The sequence below is a fragment of the Pristiophorus japonicus genome, chromosome 2 (genome assembly GCF_044704955.1).
Source record: "Pristiophorus japonicus isolate sPriJap1 chromosome 2, sPriJap1.hap1, whole genome shotgun sequence".
NCBI lineage: Eukaryota > Metazoa > Chordata > Chondrichthyes > Pristiophoridae > Pristiophorus > Pristiophorus japonicus.
The window spans coordinates 247,354,787-247,371,827 of NC_091978.1; the positions used below are offsets into that span (position 1 = coordinate 247,354,787).

Below are 17,041 nucleotides of genomic sequence, written 5' to 3' on the forward strand. Positions count from 1 at the left end.
TTCTTAGATAGAAAAATAAAAACAATTTAAAATAAACAGCCATCTTCTGATACAAATCACATCTGCAACAATCCCGGCAAGATTTTCACAGTAGCATTGCACACATAGAGAAGGGGCATGTCAAAAACACTTTGTTGTTTATGCTACCAGTTTCCAAAGGGGCATTGAGAGTTGGGTCCAATCTCAAATGTTAACAGACATCTGAACTTTCCCCCTGATTCTGACTGGTTTGTATAGATGTTGAAATTCCTTGGTTGCGTGCTTGCTCCAAAGGAACATCTGTGGTCAGTTTCAGATTGTCCTTATTGATAGCGTGACTATTTCACTTTCATTTACCCGTGCAGGAGTTCTCCAGCAATCTCAGATGTTGTGGATTAAAAGAAAAGATTTTATAGGAAAATATATTTCAGGAGAGGTGGGAGGAGACCTTTGGGAATCAGGCTGATGGCAGCCATGTTTTTTGGTTGTCACTTCCTGCTGTTAAAATCATCGTACACTCCAAAAACAGGTAAAGTTATTAGCATGACAAAGAAGACCCTGTCAGTGCACTCGTTTCAAGAAGGACTGGAACCACACCTGCCAGAGTGGCTCCTTTTGTTCTGGAAAGAGCGCAAAGTATTTGTGTGCCAGCTGCACAGGGGGCATGGTCTGCAGCTTCAGGTTGGTCCAGCAGTGGACAAAATTAGCCAGGTTCACAAATGTATAGAGTCCCAGTCGGTCATTCCCATAGTTGGATAAATGGGTCATGAAGATACTGATCTGAAAGAAAAAGAGAAACAGGTTACACTGTAGATGGAGCTCTGGATATGAATTCTTCAATTAAAGAGATTTCATTTATAATTCAGAGTGGTCGGGCTAACTTATATTTTCTGTGGATAATCTAGCTTGAGAGCTAAAATGTTCTCACCCCATTGCTTAAAGGCACTGACTCATTTTGGGTTAAAGTTTCAGGCGTGACAAATGCCCTTTGGTACCATCACCAAAGTTTCTATAATTCATTTAAAGCTAGCTATTTGTTTATATGAAGCATCATATCGCCATTTGTTAATTCCTCTGTCCACATGGTGCATCAAGGATATTCCACCCAAAAGTTTATGGACTTGATTCAATGCAGAGCTTTTGGCTGATGTGATCCATGGTTTTTAAGAAAAGAAAGACTTGCATTTATATAGAGCCTTTCACAACCACCGGATGTCCCAAAACGATTTACCAATGAAATACTTTTTTTGATGTGTAGTCACTGTTGCAATATAGGAAATGTGGCAGCCGATTGTCGCACAGCAAGCTCCCACAAACAGCAATGTGATAATGACCAGATAATCTGTTGATTGAGGGCTAAATATTAGTTAGGACACCATGGATAACTCCCCTGCTCTTCTGTGAAATAGGATCTTTTACGCCACCTGAGAGGGCAGACAGGGCCTCGGTTTAAAGTCTCATCCGAAAGAAGGCACCTCCGCCAGTGCAGCACTCCTTCAGTTCTGCATCAGAGTGTCAGCCTAGATTTTTGTGCTCAAGTCTCTGTAGTGGGATTATGAACCCAGAGCCTTCGGACTCAGAGGCGAGAGGGCTACCCCCTGAGCCACAGCTGTGACTTATTAAACTGGAAAGGAAAAGAACAAACTATCTCATTTAGAAGCAAAACAGTAAATGCTGGAAAAACACAGCTGCCATGTGCAAAGAGAAAAGGCAAGTTAACATTTAGGATGTAACCCTTTGACACATACATACTCATTAATCTTCACATGGGGAGTGAAGACCATGTGCAGTGTTCAGGTGAAAGATGGTTAGAGGTTGGGGTATAATTGGACCAGAGTAAGTGAGAAGAGGGAATGGCAGGGGAAGAGGTAGGGGCAAATGGTAGTGGGCAGGATGGGGTTCAACTGGAGTTACCAACTATGATTGGATGTATGATTGGAGGTTTCAGTATATGGCCTCTTGCCTCCAACCACCACATCCCCTCCCCCCACCACCCAGTAAAACAGCTTTTTTTCCTGACTCCAATATTTTTATAACTAATAAATAAAAAATGTTGAAAGAAAATGGAATAAAACCCTTTTTTTAAAAAAAAGTCCCGATAACTTTTCTCCTGGGTTTGATCGCAGCAGTGTCCAGAGATCTTTAATTCCTGGACAATCCTGGAGGGTTGGCAACACTAGGATCAGCATTTGCTGCGGGGAAGGTTTCCGGTGGGTAATTTAGAATTAGCGTGAGGGAGAGGTGTGAAGGAGACGGGGGTGGGATTCCCAAAAATCCTGGAATGACTAGAAGATTCTGGAATCGAGGGGGTTCCTAACCTGAGCGCTGCCTCCAGCACCCTGGGAGATAAGCAGTTTAAATTTCCTGCCTTCGAGTGGCCCTATGAACTACAGACACTTATGTGAGATAGTGTAAATAATTACTAACTGTTCAGCATTGGGCGTCAGAACAAGGTTAAACTGCATTAATTTTAAAGAGACTCATTTCCTGCCTTTTCCGCTGAGCTTGCCAGCCACAGAAAGCCATGACCGGCCGGGGGGTGGGGGAGGGGGGAGTGGAGGGAGCAAGTTGGGAAATAATGGAGAAGCTCTAAAATTGAGCGGAGACACTGAAATAGTGTGGATCTGAAATCAGGTAGGGGCTCTGAAATTAGGAGGGTCTCTGAAATCGAGGGGCGGGGGCAGGGGGAGGCTCAGAAATCAGAGGGGGGGTCTCTGAAATCATGGGGGGGGCTTTGAAATTGGAGGGGTTGGGCTCTGAAATCATGGGGGGGGCTCTGAAATCGGAGGAGGTGGGCTCTGAAATCATGGGGGGGGCTTTGAAATTGGAGGGGTTGGGCTCTGAAATCATGGGGGGGGCTCTGAAATCGGAGGAGGTGGGCTCTGAAATCATGGGGGGGGCTTTGAAATTGGAGGGGTTGGGCTCTGAAATCATGGGGGGGTGGGCTCTGAAATCGGAAGGGGGGGGCTCTGAAATCGGAGGGGTTGGGCTCTGAAATCATGGGGGGGTGGGCTCTGAAATCGGAAGGGGGGGCTCTGAAATCAGAGAGAGTGGGCTCTGTAATCGGAAGGGGGGGCTCTGAAATCGGAGGGGTTGGGCTCTAAAATCATGGGGTGCGCTCTGAAATCGGAAGGGGGTGGGCTCTGAAATCGGAAGGGGTGCGCTCTGAAATCGGAAGGGGGTGGGCTCTGAAATTGGAAGGGGGGGCTCTGAAATCGGAAGGGGTGCGCTCTGAAATCGGAAGGGGGTGGGCTCTGAAATTGGAAGGGGGGGCTCTGAAATCGGAAGGGGTGCGCTCTGAAATCGGAAGGGGGGGTTCTGAAATTGGAGGAGGTGGACTCTGAAATCAGAGCGGAGGTGCTCTGAAATCAGAGGGGCTCTGAAATCTTATGAGGCTCTAAAATTAGGGGAGTGCTTTGAAATCAGGGGGGGTCTGAAATTAGGGGGGCTTTGAGATCAGGGGGGAGTTGAAATCAGGGGTCTCTGGAATCGGGGGTCTCTGAAATCAGGGGGGTTCTAAGACCAGGGGAGTGCTCTGAAATCGGGAGAATGGATTCCCCTTTACTCCGCACTCCATTTTCTTTCTTCCTTGCACTCGGTATCCCCTCTTCGTCTGCTGACAAATGGCCTCCTGGTTCTTGGAACTTATCGCACAGCAGCAGCTGGTGCAAAATCACAAATAGAAATTCTAGACTGCAAGTAAGTCACTAAGATTTGTAGAAGTCATGTGATCTTATCATGGTCAGATGTCATGTGGTCAGAACATCATGTGATCAAACCTCCAGGAATGCCTTGAACCAGAGTTGAGTGTTCTAACAGGCAGCAGGCATGGGGGTTGCCAGCATAAATGTTGTACAAAGAAAATGCACATTTTATTGTTTTGCATTATTTCAATTCAGAACAATGGTTGAAACTAGCCCTCACTATAAATAAATACATCTCTCCCCTCACAGTGATATCCAATGCAAAGTTTCCAGCAGGTGTTACTAGACAGTGACCAAAAGCAGCAACCCTGACTAATTTTCTGCTCCTTTAATCCAGGGATACTGAGGTCAACTGTAGTGTCCCTATTGTTGCTGTTGCTGAGATCTGGCCAAGATTTAAATCTACGGCCCATTGCCTCTGCATATTGTGCATTTATCCACTGAGCCATTGAGAAGAGCATAAATAATAAGTTCTTAAAAGAGAAAATGCTGGAAATACTCAGCAGATTAGTCAGCATCTGTGGAGAGAGAAACAGAGTTCATGTTTTAGGCAACCTGAAACACTGGAGGAAATTTTAACTCCCAAAATGTTTGGGTCGGATGAGATGTTAAAATGTTAAAAATCTGAATCCCTACCCCAACCTGCCTCCAACCTGATAACTTTGGGTTTTAATGGAGGTGGGATGGTGGGTGAGGGTGACCAACCTGCTCTGAGGAGGCGGGTTGGCAATTAAATATTATAATGAGGTGGGAAAATGCTGAAGTCCAATATTAAGGAAGCAGTAACAGGACATTTGGAAAAGCATGATTCAATAAAGCAGAGTCAGCATGGCTTTATGAAAGGGAAATCATGTTTGACAAATTTGCTGGAGTACTTTGAGGATGTAACGATCAGAGTGGATAAGGGGGAACCAGTGGATGTGGTGTTTTTGGATTTCCAGAAGGCATTCCATAGGGTGTCACATAAGAGGTTAATGCACAAGATAAAAGCTCATGGGGTTGGGGGTAATATATTAGCATTGATAGAGGATTGGCTAACTAACAGAAAACAGATTCGGGATAAATGGGTCATTTTCCGGTTGGCAAACAGTGATTAGTGGGGTGCCGCAGGGATCGGTGCTGGATCCTCAACTATTTACAATCTATATTAATGACTTGGATGAAGGGACCGACTGTAATGTAGCCAAGTTTGCTGATGATACAAAGATGGGTGGGAAAGCAAATTATGAGGAGGACACAAAAAATCTGCAAAGGGATATAGACGGGCTAAGTGAGTGGGCAAAAATTTGGCAGATGGAGTATAATGTGGGAAATTTGTGAGGTTATCCACTTTGAAAGAAATAATAGAAAAGCAAATTATAATTTAAATGGAGAAAGATTGCAAAGTGCTGTGGTACAGAGAGACCTGGGGGGTCTTTGTGCATGAAACTCTTTTAGAGTCTACCTGCAAAACATAAAACATGTATCCGTGCCACCCGACCTGGATGACACACACAAGACATTTACAAGGCCTTTTTTTGTTTTTTTTGGTTTTTTTTGTGGTTTTTTTTTTTGGGCACTAAAATCAAATTTTTCCTTTTTCCAGTGCCCCCTATAAAAGGAGAGGGGGACACTAAAAGCACCGGCAATTAAAACAAATTAAACTTTAAAACGTAAAATCAAATTAAAATTTGGTTGCCGGGCGTGATGATGCACTCCAGTCCCTCCGGTGCCCACCTCTCGCGGAAGGCCGCGAGCGTACCGGTGGACACCGCGTGCTCCATCTCCAAGGACACCCTGGACCGTCTTTGTGCATGAAACTCTTTTGAGTTTACCTGTGAAAACATAAAACATTAAACGGTGCCACCCGACCTGGGTGACACTCCAGACATTTACAAGGCCCTTTTTTTTCCCCCCCCTTTTTTGTGTTTTTTTTTGTGTTTTTCTTTTTTTGGTTTTTTTTTTTGGGCACTAAAATCACAATTTTCCCCAGTGCCCCCTATAAAAGGGAAGGGGGACACTAAAAGCACCAGCAATTAAAACAAATTAAACTTAAAAACGTAAAATCAAATTAAAATTTGGTTGCCGGGCGTGATGATGCACTCCAGTCCCTCCGGTGCCCACCTCTCGCGGAAGGCCGCGAGCGTACCGGTGGACACCACGTGCTCCATCTCCAAGGACACCCTGGACCGTCTTTGTGCATGAATCACAAAAAGTTAGTATGCAGGTGCAGCAAGTAATCAGGAAGGCAAATGGAATGTTGGCCTTTATTGCAAGGGGGATAGAGTATAAAAGCAGAGAAGTCCTGCTACAACTGTACCGGGTTTTGGTGAGGTCACACCTAGAGTACTGCATATAGTTTTGGTCTCCGTATTTAAGGAAGGATATACTTGCATTGGAGGCTGTTCCGAGAAGGTTCACTAGGTTGATTCCAGAGATGAGGGAGTTGACTTATGAGGATAGGTTGAGTAGGTTGGGCCTATACACATTGGAGTTCAGTAGAATGAGAGGTGATCTTATTGAAACTTATAAGATAATGAGGGGGCTCGACAAGGTGGATGCAGAGAAGATATTTCCATTAATAGGGGAAACTAAAACTAGGGGACATAATCTTAGAATAAGGGGCCGGCCATTAGAAACTGAGATGAGGAGAAATTTCTTCTCTCAGTGGGTTGTAAATCGATGGAATTCTCTGCCCCAGAGAGCTGTGGAGGCTGGGTCATTGAATATATTTAGGGCGGAGATAGACAGATTTTCGAACGATAAGGGAGTAATGGGTTATGGAGAGTGGGCAGGGAAGTGAAGCTGAGTCCATGATCAGATCAGCCATGATCTTATTGAATGAGGGAGCAGGCTCGAGGAGCCAAATGGCCTACACCTGCTCCTATTTCTTATGTTCTTATATGTAACCACCATTTTAAATTTATCCTTGGCCGGCGAGTTTTTCGGTCCTCGAGAAACCTGATGGCTAAAGGGAGCCAAGGACTGCTCGATCCAGGTGGTAAGCGCCTATCCACTTACCTGCATTTACCTGCTTCACCAAACCCCTGCGATCGGACATCCCCTGAACGTTCCAATCTCCCGCGTCCTGGTCTCTATCTGCCCTCTGGCCTCCGATCTCCACCCACTCCGGGCCGGCCTTTCCGATCCCCCTCCACTCCCCGACCGCAGCCAAAATCTCAACTTGGCTGGATGCGGCCGGGAAAGGAGATAAAAAATACGAATCAGGCCATGCCGTAAAATTCAGCAGGAGCTGAGGGAAAACCATTCTACCTGGTTTCCCGACCTCAAAGCAGCCCCCCACCCAGCTCCTTCCCCGCCTCCAAGTTAATATCCAGCCCATTAACTCTGATTCTTCACAGATGCTACCTGGCCTGCTGAGTATTTCAGATTTCCAGCATCCACAGTATTTTGCTTTTGTGTAAATAATAAGTTAGTGCTTAATGTGCAGTAGGCATATAGTAATGACAAATTCTATGTAGAACAAATCAATTTGAAATCAAAATGTAGCCTCAAATATCATTTAATGTCAATTCAATAAACATCTGTAGCCTGCAAAGAATAACAATCTGCTCCTCTCACTTTGCTGCTATGCTGAGCCAAGCAGCAATTTTAATTGATCACCGAATACACTGTCGGTATTTCAGAATACACTATCGGTATTTCCAAATATACTGTCGATATTTCAGATTACACTGTCTGTATTTCAGAATATACTGTTGGTATTACCGAAAATACTGTCAATATTTCAGAATACACTGTCCGTATTTCAGAATACACTGTCCGTATTTCCGAATATACTGTCCGTATTTCCGAATATGCTGTCTGTATTTCCGAATATACTGTTTATATTTCAGAATACACTGTCCGTATTTCAGAATACACTGTCGGTATTTCCAAATATACTGTCGGTATTTCTGAGTATAATGTCTGTGCAGTCTCATCACAATGTTTGGACATTACTAAAGTTAGACAACAGCTTAGTTTAGACACAAGATGACACCTTTGTGTATTTAGGGCCATTGTCAAGGCACTGTGTGTTATCTCTGGTTACCAGTTCAAGTCACAGGCATTGCCTTTTGTATGATTACAATGCGAAAGAATGTCAACCATAAAATATTTGGCCTTACTTTTATCACGGGTATTTCAGATAAGCGGCTCCAGCCACAATCCTATCTTTAGTTCAAGCTTAGTTTGCCTCCAGTGTTGGGGAAGGATAATCCAAACACAAAGCAGCACCATAGAGGGACAGCTATGAACCAAAATGATTGTTGCACCAACCACTAGAGGGTGCCAAGTGTACTCTGACCACTCAATCACAATAGTTATAAGGTACCATTTTACATTACAGAAATAGTTAAGTTTATAATGGTAACATTTTTAAAACAAATCCATACACGGGTATCTAAAAATGACTGAAAACCTGAGCTTTAGCCCAAGCAGTTACTCATTTACATATGGGTTACAGTTCTCTTTGAAGCACTGACCACACTTGATCAGCTCCACTGGGCAGGACACATAGTTCGCATACCAGACACGAGACTCCCAAAGCAAGCGCTCTACTCGGAACTCATCCACGGCAAACGAGTCAAAGGTGGGCAGCGGAAACGTTACAAGGACACCCTCAAAGCCTCCCTGATAAAGTGCAACATCCCCACTGACAACTGGGATACCCTGGCCAAAGACCGCCCTAAGTGGAGGAAGTGCATCCGGGAGGGCGCTGAGCTCCTCAAGTCTCGTCGCCGAGAGCATGCAGAAATCAAGCGCAGGCCGCGGTAGGAGCGTGCGGCAAACCAGGCTCCCCGCCCACCCTTTTCTTCAACCACCGTCTGTCTCACCTGTGACAGAGACTGTGGTTCTCGTATTGGACTGCACAGCCACCTAAGAACTCATGCTATGAGTGGAAGCAAGTCTTCCTCGATTCTGAGGGACTGCCTATGATGATGATGACCCCTGCCCCATGAATCACAGATATGTTGCATGATAATTGCACTGGGAGTTGTGCTGGTGTGATTTGCATAAAAAAACTAACCCCATTGAGCTCGGCTCTGGAGTTGCACTTGGGTATTACAATGTAAAATAATTAACATTAGGAACTACACAGGAACCACCAGGGTTCATTATATGTAGTTAATACAAGGCAATTCTATCCTAAAATCAGGTTATTTTTTTGACTGGAGTTCTTTACTTAGGCTATTTTAAGAGAGAGGGGATGCTGTTATCGTTTGTGGCACTTGATATATTTTTAATTTTTTAGAGTTCATATATAAAGGCCAATCCGTGAATCCCACAAACCACTGTGATTGTGCTTATAAGCATCACCTGAGTAATGTTACCTTTTTAACTAAACTATCAAACACATATTTGTTTTAAGATTGCATAATACAGGAAGAAGGCTGATTTTAGAAATTTATGTTTGAGCCAGACGTTATTCTTCAACTCAATATTTTAAATCGTGTCTAAAAATGCTAGATTTCTCAAATTGATTTAGACAGCATGTATGACATAAGCAATACTAACTTTAAAACAAACAAATAAAGATACAAATATAAAACAGACAGCACCAAGGATTCATTAAATGTAAATAATACTAGGCAACAGTTACAATCCTGTCCTATAACCAGGTTATTTTTCCATGTATAATAATAACAGAAAATGCTGGAAATACTCAGCAGGTCAGACAGCATCTATTGGGAGAAAAACAGAATTAATGTTTCAGGTCGATGACCTTTCATCTAAATGGGAAAATGTTAGAGATGCAACAGATTTTAAGCAAGTGTAGGGGTAGGGAAAGAGGGGAAAGGAGAAAAGAACAAAAGGGAAGGTCTGTGATAGAATGGAAGGCAGGAAATATTAAATGACAAAAGGGGTGATGGTGCAAGGCAAAAGGAGATGGTAATGGGACAAGAGAAGAAACAAGAGATGAGTCTCGAAGAGATAGGAATGGCAGAATCATCAACAGCTGCCATATGAAAAAATCGGGGCAGAGGTTATGGTCTGAAATTGTTGAACTCGATGGTGAGTCCAGAAGGCTGTAAAGTGCTTAATCAAAAGATCCTCATCGTTGAGCTTCAATGGAACATTGTAAGAGGACAAGGATGGAGAGGTCAGAGTGGAGCGGAGAATTAAAGTGACAGGCGACCGGAAGCTTGTGGTCACGCTTATGGACTGAATGGACCCAATCTGCATTTGGTCTAACATTTGAATGGCCTCCTATACCATGTGCCGTGGTCAGTTTGTTCATCCACCTGCAGACTTTACCCTTATCTTCATAGGCAGCAAGAACCTCATATCTGTTGAATAAGGGCAAAGACCGAGGCTCCACCAGAATTGCACCTAGGGTCTCCTTACCTGCCTAATTTGCAGTCACACCCTCCTGTTGCTGACCACTAACCAGACCGGTACCACTATCTATGACTGCCTCCAGGATCAAAGTGTCCAGATAACTCTCCCCCTCTCTGATGCCCACCATGTCTGCACCTCTGAGTTGAAACAACTCTGAGCTGAAGGTCCTTGAGATGTAGACACCTACTGCAGGCATGATCGTCCGGGATTGCGATGCTCGCCACAAACTCCCACATGCTGCACTTGCGGCACACCACCTGCACTGCCAGCCCTATATAACCTTGCTTTATTTAGTTAGTTAATTAAAGTTTATGTATTTAATTAATTTAGTATATAGTTTAGTAACTAATTACTAGTTTAAGTTATAGGTTGATTACATTAAATATTTACCTGTAATACAAAGCACTACAAGCATTAGAGACAAAAAGCAGCACTTTCTTCTCCCTCTGCTCCAAATTTCCACTCTTTCCAAATTCCCAACTTTAACAACTCTGTTTAGAAGCAGTCTGTTTAAGATCACTCTGTGCAGATAGTGTTTACTTTTATACCCTAGGAGCCACGCCCAAGTTACTAGTGTTGTCTCAGCTTCCTGTTCACTGTAATAATGGAAGAAGAGGAGGAGCAGCAGAGGTGAGAGGCTCTGAAAGTGATGCACCAGGGCAGAGACAGCATTCTGAAGTATTTCCCCTGTTGGCGGCACTGTGTTTGTGCTCTTTTATGCAAGTTTTTAGGCAAATGAGCTTCATAGGTGGGGGCTGCACTTGGGCCTTACAGCCCATGTATTTGCACAGGGTTCCAAGCCAGTCAGGGACCTCAAGCAAATCCAGTGCCTGTAACCAGCCGCCGCTGGCAGCAATGGTCAGTCCGGGCAGGCCAAACTCTCAGCCTAATGTATTCTGTTTCTGCATGACTGGTGTGTGTGGATCCTCCCAGTTCTGGAGCGCACCGTGATCGACAATAGGATGGGGTGGGGTGGGGTGGGCGATGTACAAAGTAATAGCTTCAGAGTTATTGTTCTGAGTATGTTTTGTTCATGCAACAGAAATATAGGCATCTATTAAGGTGAAGCAAGGTATCCCTCAACTAGCCAGGAAAGATAGTTGAAGGACATAAAGACAGGGATAGAGAGGGAATTTAAAAGCGAATAAAGATAAAGAAACTCACAGGTAGAGAAAGACAAACACAGGAAGCAACAGAAATAAAATACTGCACATGCTGGAAATCTGAAATAAAAACAGAAATTGCTGGAAACACTCAGCAGGTCAGGCAGCATCTGTGGAGAGAGAAACAGAGTTAACGGGCCCAAGTTTCCGCCTTCTGTAAAAAAAAAGTAAGGTGCGCCGACTTTCTAGAATAAAAAGGGTGCCGAAAACTTAACTTCTAATTCTCCGAGCTCCTCAGGATGTCGTCGGCCTAGGCGTAGCGCAGCACAAGGGATGGGGGAGCGGAGCCAGGTCCTGGTGCTGAAAACAGTGCCGGGATATCTGCACATTCGCGCTAGAGTGCGCGCGCATGTGCAGTAGCTCCTCGCAGTCCGATGCTCTACAGGCCCGCTGCCGCATTCAGACTCTCCCCTCGCGTTCAGCCTCTGTTCACATCCCTCTCCCCACCGCGTTCATCCTCCGTTCACCCCACCCTGCATTCAGCCTCCTGTTCAGCCATTCCCACCCCCCCTCCAGCGTTCAACCACCGTTCAGCCCCCCCTCCCTCCCATTCAGCCCCTCCCCCCTCCTCCTCTCCCTCCTTCCCTCCCTCCTCCACCCCCTCCCCCCTCCACCCCTTCCCCCTAACCTCTCTCCCCTCACTGTCAGAAACACAGAGAGACACTGACAGAGACAGAGAGAGAGACACTGACAGAGACACTGAGAGAGACATTGACAGAAACACAGAGTGAGGCTGACAGAAACGCCTTCCCTTCATATAAAGGTAGGACTGCTATGTTTTATTTGTTATTGATTGGTTGCTTATTACTTAGGTCTCGGTGCTTTAGGTGCAGGGCTCCTTCTAATTTGTATTTGTTAATTAATTGCTTATTACGTTTTGTGCTTCGTTTAGTGCTTGGTGCTTTAAATGTACTTATGCTTCTTTAATGTTGTTGTGAAGGTGTTTAGTGCTTTGGAAAATCCTCTAACTTCCCTTCCCACGCCCCCCCCCCCCCCCCCGACCTCCTCTCCCTGTTGATGTTGATGTGTCTGCCTCAGCCGGGAGCCTACACTTGCTTATTTATAAAAAGAGAAACAACTGTCCTCATTCAGCAGATATAAGGCAAAATATAATCGCAAGAGGTTTTATGCCATTATAAGTGATGTGTTTAATGCTTTAGTCCTTTGTGTTTAATGCTTCCCACTTCCTGTCTCTGGCTGTGCCTGCACTGAAATTAACTCTAGGTAAAGTTTTTCAAAAATTACAAAAGTGGACACTTACTCCATTCTAAGATAGTTTGGAGTAAATTTTCGCTGCCTAAACTTGCAAAACAGGCCTAAGTGGCTGGACACACCCACTTTTGAAAAAAAAAACTGAACTAAAATGAAACTAAACTAACCCACTAGAACTGGAGCAAACTAAATGCCGAGAATTGCGATTTCTAAGATACTCCAAACTAAACTAGTTGCTCCAATTGGAGCAACTCCACCCGAAACTTGGGCCAAGGTTTCAGGTCGATGACCTGCTGAGTGTTTACCAGCAGTTTCTGTTTTAGTTAGAGGAAGAAGCAGGTCTTGTATTAGAGCCGTGTAATTGCAGAGTCAGGGCCACAAGTACCTTCAGACCCCAAACAAGCCGTTGCATGGAGTCCCCACAAGGCAAACACTGCCCGTGTCTGCAGGAAACTTGGGCGTAAGTTCCTGTCAGCATGATCGGAGCAGGAACCTGTGTAAATTTCGACATCATTTCTGCATATGTGTGAGCCAAGAAGTTTCAGCTGATATTCCGAATCCAGTAGGTACTAATATAACTGTCCTGTTATATGTAAGGTGAGTTCTAAACAAATCTGTTAACTTTGACCAATTGTGTATAACAGGACTGCAGTGTGTTAATATTGCAATTATCTATGACATGGATCACAGAAGACGGATGTGGTTATTTAGTGACACAGTGGGCTGTGTGCACTGAGTACGGTAATCTTTATCCCCCACAGGGAAGAAATGTCAAAAGATAAATTGATCCAGGATGTTCTCACATACCTAATCATTGGTACTGAGCGACAATGGCTGATGCAGGAGAGGCACTAACCTAGCCACCCTGGAGAATGGTGCATTTTTCACATGGATTTAACTATCATCTCAACATTGAAGAGAAGTCACTGTAATGCATTAAGTAATTTCAGCCACATAACTGCAACGTTAGTATGTTTAAAAAGACAAATGTTTTCCTGTAGAAGATATCTCCGTGTCAAATAAGGAGTGTACTCAGTCTGAGGCAGATGTGGTAGTGATAAAGACACTGGTAGTGATAAGTCTGCAAAAAACCCCTCTCTTCCACTTTTGGTCTCTTTGAACATTGAGTTCAACAATTTCAGATCATAAACACTGCTCCCATATTTTCGGACAACAGGTGCTGGTAATGATTCTGCTTCTGCCATTTACCGTTCTTCTAGACCCAGCTTTTGTTTCTTTACTTGTCCCATTACCACCCCCTTTTACTCACACCATCATACCTTTTGTCATTTAATCACTCCTGCCTTAAACCCTATCACAGACCTTTGGTTCTTTCCTCCCCTGCCCTTTCCCTGCCTCTGTACCTGCTTAAAACCTGTTATAGCTCTAACTTTTTCCAGTTCTGAAGAAAGATCAACTACCTGAAATGTTAACTCTGTTTCTTTCACCACAGATGCTGCCTGACCTGCTGAGTATTTCCAGCACTTTCTGTTTTTTAATTAATCACCATGTCCAGTGAGTGACACTGATTGGAACATTATTATCCAAATCCTTATGCAACTGTAATTTGTCAAAGTAGCTGTTGTATAGCAAGGCTGCTCTTCAAATTATTGCTATGGAGACTCAGCTACCAAAAATATAGCATTGATTTAAAAAAAGTACTTGCCTAGTCTGGAAATCCTGGCCACAAAATTAGGCACCTTAGCGCTGGCAGTTAAGTCCAGTTTGGAGAAACAAATTGCAGCCATCTCGCTTCCGCCAGTGTGCGTGTGCCGGCAGTATGCAGAGTAGGCAGAGCATGGTGTGTACCACCATACCAAACAACACCCTCTCCTAAACATGCACAATTGAGCTGTGTTCAGCTGCACAAGGGACCCCCACCAGTGCAATTTAAAGGGAAACATATAACTTGCAGGTAAGTTGATTATTTCTCTTGTACTGGCTCTTGCAGAGTTTATTTAAATAATGGCTTGCTGGAAGACATTTATAATGTTGTTAAAATGTGCAGGGAATGTTTCTGGATGTTGAGAGGATGTTGGCTGCTACTGGAAGGCCTCTAGCTACATCACTTGCTCCCACTCATGGGGGCACTAGTTGCAAGCCCCCCCTCATGTTGCAGCATGACAGGGAGATGGAACAGGGGCAGCAAAGACAAGCTGCTCACAGAGGGAGGAGGAGAAGGGTTCTCAGCAGGAGGCATTTCCCACCTAGGTTCTTCAGGGAGCACTTCTCCTCCCTGCACTTTAGCCAGGAGCGGTGTGTCCGGTAGCTCCGTTTTGCCAAGGAGGTGGTCACTGAACTCTGCCACCTCTTGGAACCAGACCTGTAGCCTCAGAGCCAGGCAACGGCGGCTCTCCCAGTGGCCTCAAGGTGACCCAGGCTGGAACAGGCAACATAGCAAACATTTTGCAGTTTGCTGTCCCAGAGAGAAGCAGGAGGAGCACGCATGTGACGTTGCCAGGATATTGAGCTTTCCCGTGGTGCAGGACGCCATCAGCTGCACACACGTGGCTTTGCGAGCTTCACATATAAATGCTGTGATGTGCTGTAACCGCAAAGAATACCACTCTCTTAATGTGCAGTTGGTGTGCGTCCACACCCAGAACGTCATGTTGGTGAATCCCCGGTATCCCGGCAGCAGTCATGATGCCTTTATCCTGCGCCAGTCTGCTATGCCAATCATCCAGCCACCACGTCAAGCCCAAGGGTGGCTGCTCGATGACGAGGGCTATCCGCTCTACCCTGGCTGATGATTCCCCTTGTGGCCTGCAATCATGTAATGACAGCCATGCTGCCATGCAGAACCTCATCGAGCAAACCATCATGGTGCTCAAGCAACTGTTCTGTCGCATTGACCACTTGGGAGGATCTTTCCAGTGTAAGCATCGGCGTAAACATCGATACTGACTTCAACATTTCGGACTTTAAGTTTTGGACATTGCTTTTTCATATTTCAGAAGAGCTGACAGCATGACTGGGACAGGCCCAGGCATGTTCCACAAGAATACACATCAGGTGGGCGGGGATAGTCTGGGATGGCTGAAAGCAGACAGAGGACCCTTTTGTCATATAATCGAGATCAGGTAAACTGGTCAGTGCTCAAGCCATCAAAATGACGGAGCGTGGGAACCTCAGGACAAAGGAAGCTATTTGGCCACCCAGACTCGTTGGAGCCTTTATCCCCAGGAAGAGCCTGGTAACAAAGGCACAGGCCGAAGATGCGATTCATTGCTCTTTAGTTGGACTGCCTCAGGCAAAGGACTGGTTTTTGGCGCGAGGATTCAGCAAGCATTTTTCAGGTATAAGAGTAAGCAGTTTGCTGCCATCTCTCTCTCTCTCCTCTTCTACGCTTGCTTGCTTCGTTCAACGCATTCAAGGACTGAGCACTCCATCTGGGACGGAGAGAAGAAACCATCGTCTACGAGCAAAGAGAGCCTCGCTATTTTGACTGGGAAGCTGATCTTGAGACTGGGACTTGGAAACCACAGACTGGTACAGAACCAGAAGATACGCCTCAACCGGAGAAGCAGCGAGTAAGCCAAAGGGGTAACTGGTGAACATTATCCCAGCCCACACATCCTTTAGACTACCGCATAGTGTGAAGGGGTGTCGTGTGTCCCAACCAAGGCTTAGGGGTTTAGTGGGGAGGTTCTGCACAGATCATAGGCGTACGCACAGTCTGTTGGACAGATTTGGTGGTGCCCTATTGAGCCAAGCAAGGGTGTTTTAGTCCTGGGTACTTCACAATAGGGACCTGTTCAGATGGGCCAGTGTTGTGTGTTGTACTGTGTTTGTTTTATGCCACCAGGGTGTGTTTTTACTGGAAGCACGTGTTTGCTTTAACTTGAATGAAAGCCTTGTGATGGTTGAGACCGAAAGATTTGTCTATAACTGAGTATTCTGTTCACTACTATAATTCCCGGGTCTAGAACTGCTGCAAGGGGGGGATTCGAAACCACCAAGGGCACACCCACTTATACCAGTACTCACCAGAGCGGGTGTCCCAATTTGTGGTGGTCTGGTGCATCCTCCACAAGGCCATAATGAGGGTGCAGCCCTTGCCACCATGGGTTCTGTGACCACCTCAGGAGGAGGAAGAGGAGAGGAGGAGGATGAGGAGGAGGAGGAGGCAGCCTGCTAATCCCAGTTCCGGACAGGGTGTCTGTTAACACATCATTGACTCCGCTTCCCCTAAAAGAAACCCCAAATTCCCGATGCTCAACACTTCCCCACCTTATCATCTGTCTGTCACAGAACATCACAGCGACCTCTTGGGCACAAAGCTGAAATGAAACCACCACAAAACAAACATTCCAAACATAATTTATAAATGAATAATTCCATTATTACATTGCAAGGTCAACTAATCACCCTTATGCATTCTCTTAGTCTCTGTCTTCAGTGAGTTTTTGCCTATTCTAGTGCTCCTACGAAGTGCTATCTCAAGGGCTGCAGCATGGCTGGTGGAATGTTGTTGACTTTCCGTGGGGGATGCTGCAGATGGCCTTGCAGAACAACCTCGAGCAGCTCTGGGCCTAGATGGCCCAGCTGTAGACTGCACCACCTCGGCATGGGCAGCAGCAGTCTGGGTGGCTGGCTGACAGGCAACTGAAATGGCACTGGCAGAGCAGCAGTAGTGGAAGTAGAAATGCTGTCATC

At 45.3% G+C, this 17,041-nt stretch overlaps 1 protein-coding gene across 9 annotated transcripts in view; it reads right to left on the bottom strand.

Annotated features, from left to right (window-relative positions):
- The window catches only part of LOC139245293 (bifunctional heparan sulfate N-deacetylase/N-sulfotransferase 4-like), a 976,369-nt gene that overhangs the window by 58,182 nt on the left and 901,146 nt on the right, over positions 1 to 17,041 (bottom strand). For all 9 annotated transcript variants that reach the window (XM_070871150.1, XM_070871158.1, XM_070871145.1 and 6 more), the window contains one exon: positions 577 to 759. In XM_070871150.1, coding sequence (XP_070727251.1) covers positions 577 to 759 — 183 coding nt within the window. The remainder of the gene's footprint in view (positions 1 to 576; positions 760 to 17,041) is intronic.